The 21,088-nt window shown below is 41.3% G+C and overlaps 1 protein-coding gene and 1 long non-coding RNA gene across 4 annotated transcripts in view; both read left to right on the forward strand.

The window, feature by feature from the left end:
* The window catches only part of LOC309661037, an 852,613-nt gene that overhangs the window by 243,258 nt on the left and 588,267 nt on the right, over positions 1-21,088 (forward strand). The gene's annotated exons all lie outside the window — the stretch shown is intronic.
* Positions 2,384-21,088, forward strand: part of FAT4 (FAT atypical cadherin 4) — a 171,828-nt gene continuing 153,123 nt past the window's right edge. Inside the window, exons 1-2 of one of the 3 annotated variants that reach the window (XM_082462068.1) lie at positions 2,384-2,399; positions 3,999-9,185. In XM_082462068.1, coding sequence (XP_082318194.1) covers positions 4,011-9,185 — 5,175 coding nt within the window. In that variant the 5' untranslated portion in view covers positions 2,384-2,399; positions 3,999-4,010. Of the gene's footprint in view, positions 2,400-2,434; positions 9,186-21,088 lie in introns of those variants that run through there. The other 2 variants (XM_082462067.1, XM_082462069.1) reach the window with 2 other exon arrangements.

A 21,088-nucleotide genomic window follows, 5' to 3' on the forward strand; every position in this document is an offset into this window, starting at 1 on the left:
CATTATATTACTAGAATTTCTGAAATCCAAGGGAGAAAAATTAAATATAATAAAAGCTTTATTCTTTGTCTTTTATTAAAACCATTCTCTATATTATACCTTAAATTATGTACCTATGTGTACATAGATTGTAATTTTATGTGTAGGTTTTATCTGTAAACGAATGTGTTACTTTAATTCAGTTAGCATGGAAAGTTTCCATTTATTTGAATAACCATGCCATTGTCTAAATCATTTTTGATAGTCTTCATTCAGAATGTTCAAAAAATTATTTTATGTACTGAATATATGTACATTTTTTATATTACTTAATTCTGTCATATCTTGTTTTTTTACTTAAGAATATATATTACACTTCCTATTCCACAAAATGAATGATTTTTACCCATTTCCCCAATATTAAATTCACTCATAAGTGATGCAAATTTAATACTATTGAGACTAAATATGAAGATGATCCCACAGGCTTTCCAAACAAACAAGAAAACAGAAAAAAGTACCTGATCCCCTACAAGTATCTAAATGTTTTCTTTCTACTCTTTCCTACCTGAATGACTGAACTGTGACACATTAGTACACAATATCATACAAGTAAGAAAACCCTCTTAAAATCACACATCATAGCCATGGTTTGTAAAAATTTCTGCTTTCACTTTAGTTAATCAACAAATCTTTGTGTGTTAAATTACATCAAAATAAAGACTGTAATTTATTGGCAGAGATATGAGTGTTGAGAAAATGCTTTAAAATATATCTCTTAAAAGAATAGCTTCCAATGCTTTCACAAGTTTTCAAGGCCTAAAAATACAAAAATGGTGAAATTTAACTTTCTTGTCTGTTTCCAATTCACCCATTATATGTACCGTATATATCAGTATCTACAGTAGAGGGAAATGCAGAAGTAAATATTCTAACCTAAACAAAGGAATTGGTGATAGAGATTTTACCATTCATGTTTCCGTATATCAGTTTTGGGCTACAGGCTGTCTGGATCAGAGGACTTGAATTTGCTCTCTGCCTTATTGCTTAAAAAAAGTTTTTTTTTTTTTTTTTTAACCGTAAGTAAAGAAAGGCACTAGGAGATTCCTAAAGATCTTTTTTCTTTGCTACTATCCCTAGGCAAGAAGGAGGAATTAGCCTTGTAACCAGATCCTTCTAGTCTCTGCATTTAATTTTAAGCAAGAAACCAGACTGCTAAAAATGTAAGACGGACAGCGAACAGCAGAGGGCAGTATTTACTCATGGCTGAATCATCTCCGAACTCAGAAGTTTTAAATTTGGAGGGGTCACTGTGGCTGAAACGTATGACACATGCCCTATACTTGCATTACTTGGTTTAAATTCTTATTTTCGAAACGGTTGTCCTTAAAGGGGAAATAATACTGACCTAATTCCTAGTCCTTTTTTTTTTTTTCCTTTGAAGAATACCACAAAAATTAGCTACAGTAATCTGAGTGACTTGCGTGGCACGTGGGTAATTTTAAAATTTAAATTTCATTCTATTTATTTCTATTTCCTCATATCTGTCTTTTCCCCAGATAAAAACCAAACCAAAGCAAAAAGAAACAAACCTTCATCAGGATTCCTTTGGCTTTAAAATGTCTAGGGGGAAATACTCCAACGGAGATCAAAATTCCAAACTTTGCAATAGGAAGAGACCTCCATCTTTCCAAAGGGCTACCATTGTTATTGTTGAAACTCTAAGGTTTGGCTACTGGCACCTGGGATCCATTTGGGAAAGGAAAAAACAGAGTTCCCCTGGCTTTTCCTATAGGAAATCCAAAGTGCGGTCGGTACCGAGGCCTTGGTGCCCCTACTCACCTGGAAGTGGAGACAGGCTTAGGGTTAGATCTGGACTGCAATTAGCTCGCTCTGTAGACAGAGGAGGAATGGGGAAGATTTGGTTTGGATGCTGCCGGATCATACTGTAGAGCAACTCCCTCCTCTCCCATCGAAAGAGAAGGGGCAGGAAACGGTTAAAGCAAATTTGCGCTCTGCATTCCCAGACAGGCTTTGCTTAATCCTTCTTCCCGCTCTAATAGACCTTCACCCCCTGCCTTTCTTTTATTTCCCTCGACCCCCCCCCGTTACCCCTGAGTTATTACTAGCATAACAACCTAACGGTCTTCCCCCAGAACCCATCACTAAAGTTATTTATCTGCAAACCTGACCCCACCCCCATCTATTCGGCGGCAGCTTTTTGCTGTTATTGCTCAGATGCCGGCCAAGATGTGACCAAAAAGAAAAAAAAAGGGGGGGGGAACCTCACCCCACCCCCTTCTCAGCGCCTCCTACTCGCCGAGCTCCCACACCCGACAGCCTACAGTCCTCCGGGAGGCTGGAGTGATTAGCATCCCGAGAAGCCAGTCGGAGGCGGAAGAAGTCGGAGAGCGCTCGCGGTAGGAGTGCCAGGCGGGGCTGCTTTAGCTCCGGCCCAATGGGGCTGGGGCGAGGGAGGGGCAGTAGGTGACAGCACGGGGAGCTAGGGGGAGTCCGGGCAAACTAAAGTGCGGGGATCAATGAGTGGCGAGCAAAGTTTCTGAGTCCTGCTCCAGCTCGCGGTCTTCCCTCCCCCTCTGTTTGTGTTTCGACAACGCGGTGTGTGTGTGTGTGTGTGTGTGTGTGCGCGCGCGCGCGTGTGCGCGTGTGTGCGCGCGCGCGTGCGGCGGGGAAGGGGCGGGGAGAGTGTGAGAGAGCAGCCGGAGGTTGAGAGGGGCTCGCGGAGCTCCAGCTCCACAGCGGTACAACCTTCAGCCCGGGCAGGCGAGAGGGAGAGCGCTGACAGCCGCCGTCCCGAGCTGCCGCGGGCGCCGCCAGAGCCCAGCGCCGACTTCCCCGCCTCCACCGCCAACGGTGAAGGAGAAAGAGGGACCCACCAGCCCCCCGCCCCAAACAAAAAGCCTTGTGGATTACAAAGTGAAACTGACACGGGACAATAAAAGCAAAGGGCAAGAGGTCAGGGGCGAGGCGCACTAGAGTGGGCTTCTGACTGGGGCCGCCGGAGAAGGAGCCCCCTGGCATGGTGAGGGGAGGGCACTCGGGGACAGCGCGCTGCTCCTGCCCGACCCCGGCGAGGCCGAGAAGAAAGTGGGACCTGCGCTCGATTTGGATGTACAAATAATGGGTCGGCAGGCGTCCCGGCAGAGGTAAAAAAAAAAAAAAAAAAAAAAAAAATGCTGAGGAGCGCTGGATTTTGCCTGTGCCCGACTAAGGGCTCGAAGCCGCAGCAGGGGCGGCGGCGGCTCCTGCTGGAGGAGAAGGGACGGAGCTGAGCGCTCCCGGGTACCGGAACCCTAGCGCCAAAGCGAGCGCTTGGAACGCAGTTTGCTAGCTGCCCGCGCTCAGACGCCGCCGCCTGGGCCTCAGCGGCCACTTCTGCAGCCCTGTTGGAGGGGCGTTGCAGCCTTGTTCTTGAGGAGAGGGGACTCGAGGAAATCCCTCGTCTCCAGCTTTTGGGAAAGCAATTTGATAATCTCCAGGTTCCCCATCGCCCCCTCCCCAGTGCGCAGTTGTTCTTTCCACACACCGCTACGGACATTTGTCCTTCCCTCTTCAGTTTCTTCGCCTTGGGTAAGTTCTAAAGTTTCTCAAGACAATTGTTTGCAATGATTCCTCATATACCTTAAATACAGGCAACCTCTCCCAACTCACATCCACCCAGCCGAAAACGCTCAGGCTTTCTGGATTCGAAAACAAAGTAAAGGGGGAAAATATTGGAGGTTTGAGAAACTTTTCTGGGGACTCGTCAACAAACAGGAGTGCCCGAGGAATGCCTTGCCGCTTTTTCCTTTTTCCTCATCTCTCCCGCGCTAAGCGTCCAAATGGCTACCTGGAGCCTTTTGCTGATGCGACTTGCTTCTGCTGGACTGGAGGTTCTTTGAAATAGCAGAGCTCTCAGACAGATACATCGGCTGCATGTTTGCTGGTGCCTACTTGATCCCTGTCATTATCACTCTTTTTTGCCTCACCTCTTCCTTCTCTTTATCACACCGTTCCAGGGAGCCAGGACCATGGACTTGGCAGCAGACAGGGCTCCTGGCCGCCCGTGGCTCCCGCTGCCCACTTTATCATTATTTCAGCTCCTTCGCGTCTTTTGGCTGCTGTCACTGCTACCGCGGCCGGCCCGGGTCAGCGGGGCCGAGCAGCGCCAGGTGTTTCAGGTGCTGGAGGAGCAACCTCCCGGCACGCTGGTGGGTACCATCCAGACGCGCCCAGGCTTCACCTACCGACTCAGCGAAAGCCACGCCCTGTTTGCCATAAACAGTAGCACCGGGGCCCTGTACACTACTGCCACCATCGACCGCGAGAGCCTACCCAGCGACGTGATCAACCTGGTGGTTCTTTCCAGCTCACCCACCTACCCCACCGAAGTGCGAGTGTTGGTGCGGGACCTCAATGACAACGCCCCGGTCTTCCCTGAACCCTCGATTGTGGTCACTTTCAAGGAGGACAGTAGCAGCGGGCGGCAAGTCATCTTGGATACGGCCACCGACTCAGACATCGGCTCCAATGGTGTGGACCACCGGTCCTATCGCATCATCCAGGGCAACGAGGCGGGTCGCTTCCGCCTGGACATCACCCTGAACCCGAGTGGCGAGGGCGCGTTCCTGCATCTGGTGTCCAAGGGCGGGCTGGACCGCGAGGTCACGCCGCAGTACCAACTATTGGTGGAAGTGGAGGACAAGGGAGAGCCGAAGCGGCGGGGCTACCTTCAGGTAAACGTAACTGTGCAGGACATTAATGACAACCCCCCAGTTTTTGGTAGTTCCCACTACCAGGCGGGGGTGCCTGAGGACGCGGCGGTGGGCTCCAGCGTCCTCCAGGTGGCGGCAGCGGACGCGGACGAGGGCACCAACGCGGATATCCGCTACCGGCTGCAGGACGAGGGGACCCCCTTCCAAATGGACCCCGAAACTGGGCTTATCACGGTGCGGGAGCCCCTGGACTTCGAGGCCCGGCGCCAGTACTCGCTTACCGTGCAGGCTCTGGACCGAGGCGTGCCTTCCCTCACCGGGCGCGCCGAGGCGCTGATTCAGCTGCTGGACGTCAACGACAACGACCCCGTGGTGAAATTCCGCTACTTCCCTGCCACCTCACGCTACGCCTCGGTAGATGAGAACGCTCAGGTGGGCACTGTGGTGGCTCTGCTCACCGTGACGGACGCAGACTCCCCCGCGGCCAACGGGAACATCTCCGTGCAGATCCTTGGGGGCAACGAGCAGCGCCACTTCGAGGTGCAGAGCAGCAAAGTGCCGAACCTGAGCCTCATCAAAGTAGCCAGCGCCCTGGACCGGGAGCGCATCCCTTCTTACAACCTAACAGTTTCTGTCTCTGATAACTACGGGGCGCCCCCTGGCGCGGCGGTTCCGGCGCGCTCTTCTGTGGCGAGCTTGGTGATTTTCGTCAATGACATCAATGACCACCCTCCAGTCTTTGCCCAACAAGTGTACCGAGTGAACCTGAGCGAGGAGGCGCCCCCGGGAAGCTATGTGAGTGGAGTGTCTGCCACTGACGGCGACTCTGGTCTCAATGCTAATCTGCGTTACAGCATTGTCTCTGGGAATGGACTCGGTTGGTTCCACATCAGTGAACACAGCGGCCTGGTGACCACTGGGCTTGCTGGGGGCTTGGACCGTGAACTCGCTTCCCAGATTGTGCTGAATATCAGTGCTCGGGACCAGGGGGTTCACCCCAAGGTTTCCTATGCCCAGCTTGAAGTCACCCTCCTGGATGTGAATGATGAAAAGCCAGTATTTACCCAGCTGGAAGGATATGATGTGTCTGTGGTTGAGAATGCCCCAACAGGGACTGAACTACTGGTGCTTGGGGCAACTGATGGGGACCTGGGTGACAATGGGACAGTGCGTTTCTCCCTACAAGAGTCTGAGACTGACCAGAGGTCCTTCCGCCTGCATCCTGTGTCGGGGAGGTTGAGTACTATCTCCTCCTTGGACAGGGAGGTGCAAGCTTTCTACTCCCTGTTGGTTCTGGCCACAGATCTGGGCTCCCCTCCCCAGTCGTCAGTGGCTCGAATAAATGTGAGCCTCCTGGATATTAATGACAACAGCCCTGTGTTCTACCCAGTCCAGTACTTTGCTCATATTCAGGAGAATGAGCCTGGAGGTAGCTACATCACCACAGTGTCTGCCACTGACCCAGACTTGGGTCTCAATGGAACTGTCAAATATAGTATATCAGCTGGGGACAGGTCTCGGTTTCAGGTCAATGCTCAGAGTGGGGTTATTTCTACAAGAATGGCCCTAGACAGAGAAGAAAAAACTGCTTACCAGTTGCAAATAGTGGCTACTGATGGTGGCAATTTACAATCTCCAAACCAGGCAATAGTAACCATCACTGTATTGGACACTCAAGACAACCCACCCGTATTCAGCCAGGCTGCCTACAGCTTCGTGGTCTTTGAGAATGTGGCTCTGGGATATCATGTGGGTAGTGTGTCTGCATCCACCATGGATCTCAATTCCAACATCAGTTATCTCATTACTACTGGGGATCAGAAAGGTATGTTTGCTATCAACCAGGTCACTGGGCAGCTTACCACAGCAAGTGTGATTGACAGAGAAGAGCAATCCTTTTATCAGCTGAAAGTAGTAGCCAGTGGGGGCACAGTGACTGGAGACACGATGGTTAACATCACAGTTAAGGATTTAAATGACAACTCTCCCCATTTCCTTCAGGCAGTAGAGAGTGTGAATGTGGTAGAGAATTGGCAGGCAGGTCACAGCATTTTCCAAGCCAAAGCTGTGGACCCTGATGAAGGTGTCAATGGCATGGTACTCTATAGCCTGAAGCAAAACCCCAAGAACCTCTTTACTATCAATGAAAGGAATGGTAATATTAGTCTGCTAGGACCTCTGGATGTTAACGCTGGTTCCTACCAGATAGAGATCTTGGCATCTGACGTGGGTGTTCCCCAGCTCTCCTCTAGTTTCATCTTAACAGTTTATGTCCATGATGTAAATGACAACCCACCAGTGTTTGACCAACTTTCTTATGAGGTCACCCTTTCTGAGTCAGAACCTGTGAATTCGCGATTCTTTAAAGTGCAAGCTTTTGATAAGGATTCAGGAGCAAATGGTGAAATTGCATACAGCATTGCTGAAGGCAACACAGGGGATGCTTTTGGCATATTCCCAGATGGTCAATTGTATATAAAAAGTGAACTGGACCGTGAACTTCAAGACAGATATGTTTTACTGGTTGTTGCTTCTGACAGAGCAGTGGAACCCCTTAGTGCTACTGTGAACGTTACTGTAGTTTTAGAAGATGTAAATGATAACAGACCTCTTTTTAACAGTACCAATTACACATTTTACTTTGAAGAAGAACAGAGAGCTGGGTCGTTTGTGGGCAAAGTAAATGCTATAGATAAAGACTTCGGGCCAAATGGAGAAGTAAGGTATTCTTTTGAAATGGTGCAGCCAGATTTTGAGCTGCATGCAATTAGTGGGGAAATTACAAATACTCATCAGTTTGACAGGGAGTCTCTTATGAGGCGGAGAGGTACTGCAGTGTTTAGCTTTACAGTCACTGCAACAGATCAGGGGCTCCCTCAGCCTCTCAAGGATCAGGCCACAGTACATGTTTACATGAAGGACATAAACGATAATGCTCCCAAATTTTTAAAAGACTTTTACCAAGCGACAATATCAGAGTCAGCAGCCAACCTGACACAAGTTTTAAGAGTATCTGCCTCAGATGTTGATGAAGGTAATAATGGACTTATTCATTATTCTGTAATAAAAGGAAATGAAGAAAGGCAGTTTGGTATAGACAGTACCTCTGGTCAGGTGACACTTATCGGCAAATTAGACTATGAAGCAACACCTGCCTATTCCCTTGTCATTCAAGCAGTGGATTCAGGGGCAGTTTCCCTCAATTCGACTTGTACCTTAAATATTGATATTTTAGATGAAAATGACAATACCCCTTCTTTCCCTAAATCAACACTATTTGTTGATGTTTTGGAAAACATGAGAATTGGTGAACTCATATCCTCTGTTACTGCAACTGATTCAGATTCAGGTGACAATGCTGACTTACATTACAGTATTACTGGGACTAACAATCATGGAACTTTCAGCATTAGCCCAAACACTGGGAGTATTTTTCTTGCCAAAAAATTGGACTTTGAAACACAGTCTTTGTACAAATTAAATATAACAGCAAAAGACCAAGGAAGGCCTCCTCGTTCATCTACAATGTCAGTGGTTATACATGTGAGAGACTTTAATGACAATCCTCCTAGCTTCCCTCCTGGGGATATTTTCAAGTCTATTGTTGAGAACATTCCCATTGGAACGTCTGTCATTTCAGTGACTGCACATGACCCTGATGCAGACATTAATGGGCAACTCTGCTATACGATCATCCAACAGATGCCAAGGGGCAACCACTTTGGCATAGATGAAGCCAAAGGCACTATCTATACAAATGCTGAAATAGATCGGGAATTTGCTAATCTCTTTGAGTTAACTGTAAAAGCCAATGATCAAGCTGTGCCCATTGAAACTAGACGGTATGCTTTGAAAAACGTGACCATTTTGGTTACAGACCTCAATGACAATGTTCCAATGTTTATATCACAAAATGCCCTGGCTGCCGACCCTTCAGCTGTGATTGGTTCTGTTCTGACAACAATTATGGCTGCCGACCCAGATGAAGGGGCGAATGGAGAGGTGGAGTATGAGATCATCAATGGGGACACAGACACCTTCATTGTGGATCGTTACAGTGGAGACTTGAGAGTGGCTTCAGCGCTGGTGCCTTCTCAGCTGATCTATAATCTCATAGTTTCAGCAACAGACCTTGGCCCTGAAAGGAGGAAATCAACCACTGAATTGACCGTCATTCTTCAGGGCCTTGATGGACCTGTTTTTACACAACCCAAATATATAACTATTTTGAAGGAAGGAGAACCCATTGGCACCAATGTGATATCAATAGAAGCAGCTAGCCCTAGAGGATCTGAAGCCCCAGTGGAGTATTATATTGTTTCAGTCCGTTGTGAAGAAAAAACTGTGGGACGTCTCTTTACTATTGGACGACAAACTGGCATAATTCAGACTGCAGCCATTCTGGACCGCGAACAAGGAGCCTGTCTTTACCTGGTGGATGTTTATGCCATAGAAAAATCAACTGCTTTTCCCAGAACACAGAGAGCAGAGGTAATGATTTTGTCATCCCTTATGATTATTTGTTGATGTGTTTTTTAGGAAGATCGTTCTCTTTATATTTACTTTCTAGAGTAATTTACTGTTGATTGTTCATTTTACTGACAGGAGCATATAAAAATGTTCTGTCACACAGACTAACAAGAATTACATGCAATTTAGCTTTAATCCTGATCAAAACCAAACAATGAACAGTTTTTACCTTATATTTCATCTCACACCATCATATGTGTAAGGCTAATGAGAACTCTTTAGCCATTTCAGAAGTGCAAAAAAAAAAAAGAATTCATTTATCTAAGTTACATCACCACGCTAAACTAAACACCTCACAGTAAGGAAGTCTACCAGAGAATGAGCAATTTCAGACTTAAGAAATCCTTATTCCAAAATGAATAACTTTGGTAGAAATCAGCATTATAGCATGGCTTTCAAGGGGGAGTGGCTGTGGACTGACAGTTTACATCAGGACGGTATTAACTTTCACATCCTCAGCAGTCTTGGCAGTTTCTTTATAGACAGTGACTAATTTCAATGTGCTGGGCCAAGTTTGGGGAGATTCCTGATTTCATCTGCCTTCACAGTTTAGGCACTATCTTCTGATTTGGAGTAATCCTCTCTCTTCCCTCTTGAACTAAAGCATGTAATGTGCTGTGAATGATCAGAGATTAGAAGCTGTTTCTTGAGACAAAACTGTGTTGTTCAATGCCATGGTATAGGTACAAGTTGTTCTGTCTGCTGATGGGCGAGAAGCTAGTGTTTCAAAGCATAAGCCAACAGATTTCAAGCTTGGCCTTTCCCGGGGTATATTTTTGGCTGTTACTACCTCAGTGTTTCATTGATTTGCTTTTTAGTTGAACTACTTCCAATGTTGTTTTGATAATCAACTAGAAATGACATAGCTATACTCTGGAAAGCTCGTTTGCCATTTCCTAAGTTCTCTCTCCTCACTCCCTTCAAAGAGATTCTGGTGTCACTCATCCAGAAACACAAAATATCAAATGTAGTTTGTGATACTCGGCAGTAACCCAGACACGACATGCTGGTGAAACTGAGGCTCATGTGTTTGTTTTCTTGCTTTCTTTTGTTTTTTTACAGAGGTGAAGGGTTTTCTTCATTTAAAATGTTCATTTATTATTATTATCTTTCTGAATCCCCTGTGATTTTTTTTTCATGTTAGCTACTAGCTATGTCTATTCTATGGATGGAACAGTATATTCATGGCCTAGAGGATATTAGAGATATAATTAGAGATATAATTCTTAATAGAGAGATAATTCTTAGAGATAAAATTTTAAGTGGAATTCAGTTTTATCTTATACACATAGCCCTGAAGAAACTTCTAACCCATATGTCCTCTTTTACCTAATTAGTTTTTTAAAGATCTTAACATAGGTCTTACTTATTGAGCTATTTGGTTTAACTCAGGCTATGATTTACATGTAATTTTGTTTTGATTTGGGGTTATTCCTCCCCTAAACCCACTCCCTGGCTCTACCTTCCTTCTCTGGAATTATTTCTTAGATGAAGAGATTTAAGTAGCTCTTAAAGACAGGCAATTAAGTCATTCTAGACTTTAAATCTGTTAAACTGTAAAACAAATTATGTTATTGGTTGTTTGGTTCAATGCATTACATTTGCTCTGCAATGAGAATAAATGTCCATTGTTTTCATTAGAAGATTTATTTAGTCTTATTATTTATCCATGAGATATGCAAAGATTAGCCTAGCTTAAATTTGTTAAATAGTGCTCTTTCTGCATTAGGCACGAGGACTAAAAAATAATGATTATAAACCGTTTTGTTAGTAATAGGGGATCATATGTCTGTTACCTTTTTTCACCTCCAATAGCACCAATATGAAAAGTTATTCATATTTACTGTAGCCTATTTAAAAATCTGGAGAGAATTCATCATGATGATTTTTTTATGAGAAAAAAATTGTTTGTCAGGGTACCTTCTGTGAACTGAAGTGCTGAAATTGTAAACCGAGTTTGAGTTCCCAAGCTCCAACCACTCCTAAAATTAAAAGCAAATGTGTTTCTCCAAAGAATATTGAAAGCAGTAGTTGGGAGCTAGAATTTCATATTATTATTGGTTGTATCTTTCAAGTGTATACAATAAAGTTTTTTCCTTCTACTCAAACAGTTAATTTACCGTGATTCTGCAAAAAGAAGCTGTAAATTACCTCTGGTTGTCAGAGGTGATTTTTCAGTTGTTTGTTTCTAAGTGTAAACTTTGCTCCAGTGCATTTTTTAACAATTTATTCATGTACACTGAGAGGAGTCTGGGTTGCTTACTCAGGTTTCTGGCTAGAGTCATGGCTAACCACGTTCCATGGGCAAGCAGAGGGTCAGTGGGTAAAAGAGAAATGATTTAATCTGCATTCTTTTTCAAGCTCTGACACTTGTGTGTGTGTGTTTGTGGGAAGGGGGCGGTGCTGGGGACTTGACTCTGATACTTCTCATTCCAGAGCTGTGTCCAGTTGTACACCTTCACTGCCTCTACCTGTCATAGCTTAAACTTCGGCATGGATGAGAGTGTCTTTGAAGGATGGCTTTTGTGTTGCAGACACAAGGTTTATTATCCTTTTATTTTATATCTTTGTATTCTAAGAAGAGTCTTGAGTATGTTAGAATAGCTCATATACATTTTGTACCACTTTTTTAGGTTCAACAAAAAAAATTGGAGATGTAGCACGTCCATAAGCATTTCTCTTTTATTATGTGTTTTATGGGAACATGCAACTTCGGGACTGGGTTGGACTTCTTGAAGGTCAAAGGCTTTGTCTCATTGGTCTTTATTTCTTTTATTTTTATTTTTTACATCTTTATTGGAGTATAATTGCTTTACAATGTTGTGTTAGTTCCTGCTGTACAACAAAGTGAATCAGCTATGTGTATACATATATCCCCATATCCCCTCCCTCTTGAACCTCCCTCCCACCCTCCCTATCCCACCTCATTGGTCTTTATTATCTCCTAGTATAATATCTCCTCGATAATAATATCTCCTAGAGCCTGGTGTATAGTAGGTGCTCAGTACATGTTTGCTGAATGAGATGGTAGAAGAGCTAAGACTGGTGTGTGCATTCTTGTGCTTCAGCAATAATCAGCAGAGAGAAGCCGGGAGAATAAAGGAGGTTAGTAAATTTGATCTCGGTCATTATTTGAACTAAGGACATAAAGACATAACCAATTATGTCTGTTCTACAAATGAACTGAGAATTGTCAGAAGACTCAAAGAGGAAAGAGGAATTTAGGTGGGTGGTCTCACATGGAACTTAGGGTTTAAATGGAGAGAAATACTGTATATGCTTCTAGGTTGCAGTTCTCCAATTTGTTGGTTGCAGGACCCCAAAGAGCTTTTACTTAGGTGTGTCTTATCTATTAATATTTATATTTTGAACATTAAAACTGAGAAAATTTAAAAATGTTTATTAATTTCTTTAAAATCACATTAACCATATAACATATTTTATTTTATTAAAAGAACTTAATTTTGCCAAACATAAAAAATAATGCAAAGAGAGACATTATTTTACATTTTAATAAATCCCTTTAATATCTGGCCTAAGAGAAGACAGCTGGATTCTCAAATCTTCTTATTCCATCTATTGCAATATGTTCTATTGGTTAAAGTATATGAAAATAATCCGTTCTCACTCAGATAGACAAAGCTGGATAAGGGAAAGATATTTTGATATCCTTTTCAGATAATTGATGATTTTCTTTTGATACTGCACCGGAATTCCACAACTGGCTGTTTCTTAAAACTTACTTGCAATTAGGAATCTGAAACCCTACCAGTAAACTTTTCATACTTTGTTGCATGAAAATACTGATCTATCTTGCATTCTGAATGGAAACTTTCCTATGTGTGACTTAGAAATATCAGGCATTGATCATTTGGAAAATATTGGTTACAACTGATAAGGATCTTATCAAAAGAGTCGTTAAATATATTGACTCACAACCTCATGGTGATGGTTCGAAGTTTTCCAAATTTGAATTTTCACTGGAAAGCTCAAATTCTATCATTTGTAACATATATTGTTAGCTGTTGTCCTGATGTATTAGGCTCCCTTTGTTCATTTTCAAACTAACAAACAAAAAATGTCTGTCACATACCAAATCTAAAAAAAGCGTAGTTTCTCTGTCAGTTGTTCTTTCAAGTAAAAATTGTATTCTGTAAATAGAGCACCTAGTTCAGCCTTTAACTCAATCCATCACACACATGCTTTTCTTTGAGACTACTTACAGTGGTACAGATTAATGGTTCTTTATGCACGTTTCACTATTTGTCACCCAAATATTGAAAAGACATCAGGATTTAATGGTCTAGGTTTAATAATATTAATCATTTTACTGTTTCTTCAAGGAGAGTTCTTCAGTTTTTAAGTAAAACTGGCATTTTATTTTTACTGTGACTAGTAAGTGAAGAATACAATTAGAGCTGAATACTTTGGAACTACTGCTTTGCTTTGTGCTAAGGCACCAGCAGTTTTACCTGCCCTTTGCTTTAGAACCTCTAGTGTAAATGTCAACATAGTGAAAAGGCAAACAATGTTTTGTATAATTATGAACACAGTTTTTATTTCCCAGGCATCTTTAATGGGTCTCTGGTATGCCTAGGGCCCCATGTTCCACAGTGGGAGAACCATTGGCCTAGGCACTGAGATTTTTGCAATTCAGTAAAAAAAACAACAAAAAAAGCAACTAGAAATATTCTATTAAAAGTGTGTTTAGAATGTTAAGTGAACAAATTATGATTGCATTTAGATTAGAAATGAGTTTTAACAATTGATAATAAATTTATTTTTAGAGTGAAACCATCAAGAGTTCCAGGAGAAATGATGGAGACATTTGTAATATCAATACTGAATATCAAGTTTAGAAATGATTTTCTTCCAAAGGGTTTAGAAGAAGAGTTAGTGCACCTTATATTAAATGTCTGTATATCTTGTGTGTCATTCCTCACAGGCAAAATATAAGCAACAGAACTGAATATTTAATAATAATGATAATAATAATAATTATTATAAAATTTATTGCATATCACTATGTTCAGTCATTGACCTGAGTGCTAAGTGCTTCTTTAGGGATTTTTATCATTTGAGCCTCACAACAACATTAGTCATATCACTCCCACTTCGTAGTTGTGGAAACAGTCTCAGAAAAGTTAAGTGATTTGCTTAAGTTCAGATTGATAGAAAGAAAAATCACATCCAGACTTGCAAAATCCATTATTTGTGTTCATAGCTACTGTCCTATAAAGACAGGGCAATCTGTGGCCTTCATTAAGAGAGGGGGTTTTTTACTCCATAGATAAAAGTATAGATGTATGCTTTTGATAATCTTGTTTTCACACCCTTATTGGTGTTAAAAACTCTTTGAAAAGTGGTATTATGTATTGTCTGAACCAAGAGAAACATGATTTTTGCCACCTCAATCAAGGCCATCAGCAGATGCTGTACATTCCTATGGGTCAGTTACTGGTAGCAGCAAGGATTCCAAGTTGAGGACCTGTGGAGGTGTTTTTGGAGCAGGGAAGAAGGGTGAGAATATGAGAGGGGCACTGGAGACAAAGGAAGGGCACACGTATATGCAGTGACTCTCCTAATTTACAGTACTGTGCAGGTTGGGAGCAGTTGCTGTACTTTATGAAGGTGGAGAATCCATTTTTGGATTTTCAGGTGATAAATCTTACTCTCCTAAGGAATAATGATGAAATTGTGTGGGTGGAGTGTGAAGATTATATTAAAAGGAGGAAAACATTTTCTTACTTCCTCGACTTTTGACTTCCACAGTGTTTTGTTTTTTTTTAAACAATCTATGATTATTTTCTGATTCTATTTTTTCCCTGTTGGTATGTGTTTAAATTTATTAAACTGTGACTTAAAGGCCTCTGTACGTTTTCAAGACATGTACAAGTGTGTATCACAGACAGGAATATTGATGGGCAATTAAGCTCATGCTGCATATTTTCATATATGGCTTCAGGATGCTTGATTTGGTCTCTCTCTTTTGTTGATATATTTCCATAGATATAGTTTATTTTCTGACAGAGTTATTGTTTATTTCTTTTTTTGCCTTTATTAAAACCCAAATTATTTTAATTCTTTATTGTTCCATTAGATTTTGAGGCAGCTACTCTAGGAATAGTTTTGAAAAGATGTTTATGTACTTCATATTTTGTGGAATCAATTTTTCATTGCACTGTCTACAGCTTGCACTTTGGCATCATTACAATGAAAAACTGCCAAAGAACCTCATTAGCTGTGAGGGACTGTTGAGTTAGTGACTATAAAGGATTCCACAGGCCCTGAGGTATGTCCTCTCTTCCAAGAATTAATGTAGCTAAGGTTCAGCTCTTGATGAATAACCATGAAATTAGTATTCAGAAGAAGGAGCTTCGGAGTGGAAACTGAAGAAGAGTAACTGGCAAGTGACATGGCCAAAATGAATTAAAGCGTTTCTTAAAGTCTCCTAGATATGGAATATGGTAAATATATTCTAATGCTTTCAGGCTTTAAGTAGTCTGTGACAACAGCCGCCAATTTTAGTAGTACAATAAATAAGGAGGAGAGAGTATGAAGAAGGCAGAGAAGTGAAAATTTTTAAAAATTCTGTTAGACAAATATCATTTATAAAACATATACATGTAATATATATATATATATATATATATATATATATATATATATATATATATAATACCATGTACTAACATGTATGCAACCATTGTACAGAGATTACTGGATTTTCCCTGGTGTTAAAATCCTGAGACAAAATGGGACAATAAAGTCATGAAGATGATAGAATCTAACTGGAAGATAATTTACATGTGGCAGTCAAGAATTGACTATAGGGGTGCAGTTTCCAGACATGTATGCATATTTAGGAAACAATTAGGGAATGAAAACCAAGTTTTAAGGTATTGAGGAAATGTTGAGAGACATTTATAAACCCTGTTTGACAACTGGCAACTGGGAGCCAATGGCATTGTTATGGATGATTTGTTTAGGATTTTTGACATTTTTCTGAAATGTTTTATCATGTATAGATTCTAACATATATAAAGTGTTTACATTATGTCAGACACTGGTGAGCACTGGGCATTGTCTTGCCCTCACCATAATCCACGACATCTCACCATTTGACAAATGAGGATACCGAGGCTAATGGAGGTCAAGTTTATGGAGCTGGTTTGTGGTGGAATCGAATTTGAACCCAGCAGTCTGACTTGAGTATGTATGTTTAATCCCAACACAACATGTTATAAGAATGGTTGATACTTTCTATACTCTCATAGGCATACAAGTTTTACTGTGTAAAAAGTTGTTTTCATATTTTTATATTTCTTCATACTGGTGACTGAAGAAATATAGGGTAAAGTGAAGTTTAGTTAATGACCCAATAGTAGGATTACTTTAGGTCCCTATTAATCTTTATTTAGGTTAGGCTTGAATAAATGGACCTATAATGTCAGTTCTTCATTTTATTTTTCGATGTGCAGTGAGAATATATTTCCATTCTTCCAGTTACTGCCTCATTTACTTTCTTCCCTTTTCAGCAAAATTTTTGAAAGAGTTGCCTATACCTGTCTTCTTTCTTCTCATTATCTCTTAAATCCACCCCCATCAGGCTTGGCTTCTGCCACTCTAGTAAAATTGCTCTTACCAAAGCCACCATGATAGCCACATGTTTACGTCCATTGGGCAGGTCTCAGTGCCCATTGTATATAACCTTCTAAGTAATCAAACTCTCAGGATTTTTATTCTGTTTCTTGGACCAGTTCCTTTTCAGCCTCCTTCACCAGCTTCTCTCCATGCCCTCAAATTTTAACTGTTGGAATATCCCTAGAATCAGTTCTTGAAAAACTCTTCCTTTTTAATCTACACTTATTCCCCTGAAGATCTCAATCAAGCTCATGATTTTAAATAACATATGAACAGATGAGTCCAAAATTTTGTCTCCACCCTGTATATCTCTCCTGAATTCCATATTCATATAACCAACCACTTACTTCCTACATTTGATTAGTGTCTTAACAGATATTTTAAATTAACATTTCCAAATCTGAGCTCTTGATATCTTCCCCAATAAAAACCGACTCAACAACCCTCAACCATCTCCTTCTCAATTGATGGCAACCCCAATCTTCTAACTGCTCAGGTCAAAAAACTTGGTGTTCTTTGACTTCTCACTTTCACACCCTATGTGCAATCTGTCAGTTAATCTTAGCTCTCTCTTAAAAATATATCTAGGACTTCCCTGGTGGCGCAGTGGTTGGGAATCTGTCTGCCAATGCAGGGGCACGGGTTCGAGCCCTGGTCCGGGAGGATCCCACGTGCCGCAGAGCAACTGAGCCCGTGCGCCACAACTACTGAGCCTGCGCTCTAGAGCCCGCGAGCCACAACTGCTGAGCCCGCGAGCCACAGCTACCGAAGCCTGTGCACCTGGAGCCCATGACCCACAGCAGGAGAGGCCACCGCAATGAGAGGCCCACCCACCGCAGCGAAGAGTGGGCCCCGCTCTCTGCAACTAGAGAGGGCCCGCACACAGCAACAAAGACCCAACGCAGCCAAACAAAAACAACAACAACAACAACAACAAAAATATATATATATATCCAGAAACTGATCTTTTCTCATCACTTATACTGTTACTCCCTTTGTCTAAGACGCCATCATCCTTCCCTTGGATTATTGAAGACAGACATCTTCTTACTGATCTCCATCGTCCTTTCCCACTCTTCTCTTTCCTTGCTCATCTTCTTTACTCATACTGGCTTCTTGCGAGTCCCAGAACTTGCTAGGAATACACCTGCCTCAAAGCTCTTGCTCCTGGCTCCTCACCCTGCATAGAATGCTCTTTCCTCCAGGGCATCTACTTGGATAATTTCCTCCCACGCTTCAAGGATTTGCTCATATCTCACATTCTAAGTGAGAACTAACCTTCCTTTACTGACTTATTACTGTAGCTCCCCACCCCCTCATCCTGCCTGATCTCCATTTCTCTATTATATTGTTTCATATTCCTCCCCCGTAGAATTGATCAGCCTCCTTCACCAGCTTCTTCTCATCTCCCGAAATGCTGAATACTGGGATGCCCCTGGAATCAATTCTTGAAATTCTTCTCTTTCTAATCTACTCTATTCCACTGAGGTGAGGAGCCCAACCAATCTCATTACTTTGAATAATATATATACACTGTACAGGTATAAGTGCATGTGTGATATAATTTGCTGATCTGTAATTATGATTATGTTTTATCTGTCTTCCTCCTGCTAGAATGAAGTTCCACAAGGGCAGGTGTATTTATCTGCTATGTTCACTGATGTACCTCAAGAGCCTAGAACATTAGTTGGAACATAGTAGGCACAAAGTAAATTTTTGTTGGATGAATGAATGAATAAATGAATGAATAACTAATGAATGGATGAATTGATTTCCCTGCTTCTGTCCTTCATCTCTTTGATTTAGTCTAGCAGATGCAGTGATCCTTTAAAATGTAGGTCAGATCATTTCACTCCTTTGCTCGAAACCCAAAGCTTTCCATTTCACTCGTAGTAAGAGCCAGATCCTTACAGAGAGCCCCAAGGCCCTATGTGGCCTGCTCTCATCAGTCAGTCATTTCCTGACTTCTCTTCTTCTTGGCTGTCCCTCCCTAAGCTCGCTCAGCAGCTTCACTGTGGGCTGTGGCCCAGCCTCGGGTGCTCCTGCCTCACAGCCTTGGGCTGCCTGGGCTCTCAGCCTGGACTGCTGGCTTTGTGCTTCTCTCACATCTTTTCTCAAAGTCACCCTGCAAAGTTCTCATTCCCTCAACCTTCCTTCTTCTCTTTTCTTCTTTTTGTTTCTTCTTAGTCCTTATCATCACCCAACATAACACATATGTTACTTCTTTATTTTGTTTATGGTATGTCTTCCCTCTAAAATATATGTTCCACCAGGGGAAAGGTTTTCATCTGTTTATTATTGCTGTATTCCCATCACCTTCAATAGGGCTGGATCAATGCAGATGCTCAGTAAATCTTTGATAAAGTAAGGAATTACTGTTGAACATGCTGCAAATATGCTGCTTAAGGGCCAGAAGCTCAGTCAGTGATGCGTGCTGAAGGAAAGGAGTCATTTTTCATATCTCAAGCCAAGCCATGGAGCTTCTTCTGAAATTAGTGAAGCTAGCTAATTGGCCAGGACTGATTTTCCTGGGTAGAATGACCGTGGCTGCGTGACTTGACTGGCTAAGAGCCTGTAACTCAATATCCAGAAATCTGTATTGTCTAAAGTACACTGAGATCACTAATGCTTATTTTATAGACATTTTGGTAAAGTAGAACATTTTAGAGTATATATAACAATGTATGCTACGCTATTACCATGTCTTCTCATTTCCTTAGAACTTATCAAATTTTGCTTTAGAGAGCAAATCTTAACTTACTGTAAACCATGTTTTTCTTTCTGCAAAAAAGCAGGATAACAATATTCTACTTTGGATATTGATACGTTTAAGTACTGTCATTCCTTTTTCAAATTTACACCGTTGCTCAATATTTAACATCAATAGTATTAGTAAACTTGACTAATAAAACGCAGCAAATAAAATATTGTTTAACATTTCATTCTGACTGAAGTTTATGTGAAATAGTGCATGCTTTTGATTTGGAAGAAGCTTGTTTCAAACGTTTTCATGGTTACTCTCTGAATTTCATTTTTGTCATCTGTAAAATGGAAATGATTACCTGTTTGATGGCTTCTTGTGAGGGTGGTAAAAAAAGGTCCTCACTAAAGTTTGTTAGTTTCCTTCCTTTTTTTCCAAAATGCAGATATGCACAGAACTATTAACATTTAAAAAAACGCTTTCTATTTCCAAAGTGTTTTAGAACTCTATCACTCCTTTTTATTATTATTTTTTTTAAATTTCCCTAACAAGTCTGTACAGAGGCATATCAGGTGTTTTTTGCTTCATTTTAAGGAAAAGACACAGAGAATTTAATGATTTGCATGTGATCACAAATCTAGAGTAACATGTAGGTTTTTTCTGACTTTGGTCTGCATGCTTGGCACTAAACCATACTGCCCGTCTGTGGTTAAATTGATGCTATTTACCCATCCATCATTTTATTATTGTTGACATAATTAAATAATAGTTATAGTCTCTTAAGGGAATTAATTTACTAATCCAGAAACTTCGTTGAGAGGCTTAGTTGCTTATGAAACAAGCAAATTAAAATAGATTATTCAGTGTCTGTTTCATTTTAAAGCCTTCTCTCTCATTTAGATGAGAAATGTGCATCTCTCAATTGTCAGATATTGACTACCATGAAATCATGTGTGTTTATCTGAGAACCTAATTTGAAAAAAATTTTTTTGTCAATTACTTAATGCAATTCTATTAATTGAAGTCAAATTGGCTGGTCCCATCAAATATAGGTAAAACTATCTTTTCTTCAAAACTACTTTGTTTTTTACAAAACATGTAAATTCTGGTAACTTCTTAAGTGAGAATTTTCTAATTCATAATTAAAATATTTCCCTGAAAAGAAAAATGTTTTATTACTTTCTGAAATTGTTCAAAAAAAGCAAATACCCAAAGAAGATGTGCTTCCCTTCTGCTTGACATAGTGTTCTATAGTATGTAACTTTGTTTTTTAGTCAAGATATTTACTCTCTCTTTCTCTCTCTCTCTCTCTCTCTATATATATATATGCGTGTGTACATATATATATGAAGCCACTCCATGCTACAGTGGGTTTGAAGCAGGTTACAAAAGTATATATACAATGAAAGGAAGATAAAATCGTTAGATTAACCTCTAGGAAGTAAAAATAAGTGTAGCTAAAAAGTAATCCTGGAATATGTAAGATTAGCATACAGAAATGTATGACTTAGGTAGTCCA

This window comes from Balaenoptera physalus, assembly GCF_965194825.1.
Source record: "Balaenoptera physalus genome assembly, chromosome: 5".
NCBI classification, from domain to species: Eukaryota; Metazoa; Chordata; class Mammalia; order Artiodactyla; family Balaenopteridae; genus Balaenoptera; species Balaenoptera physalus.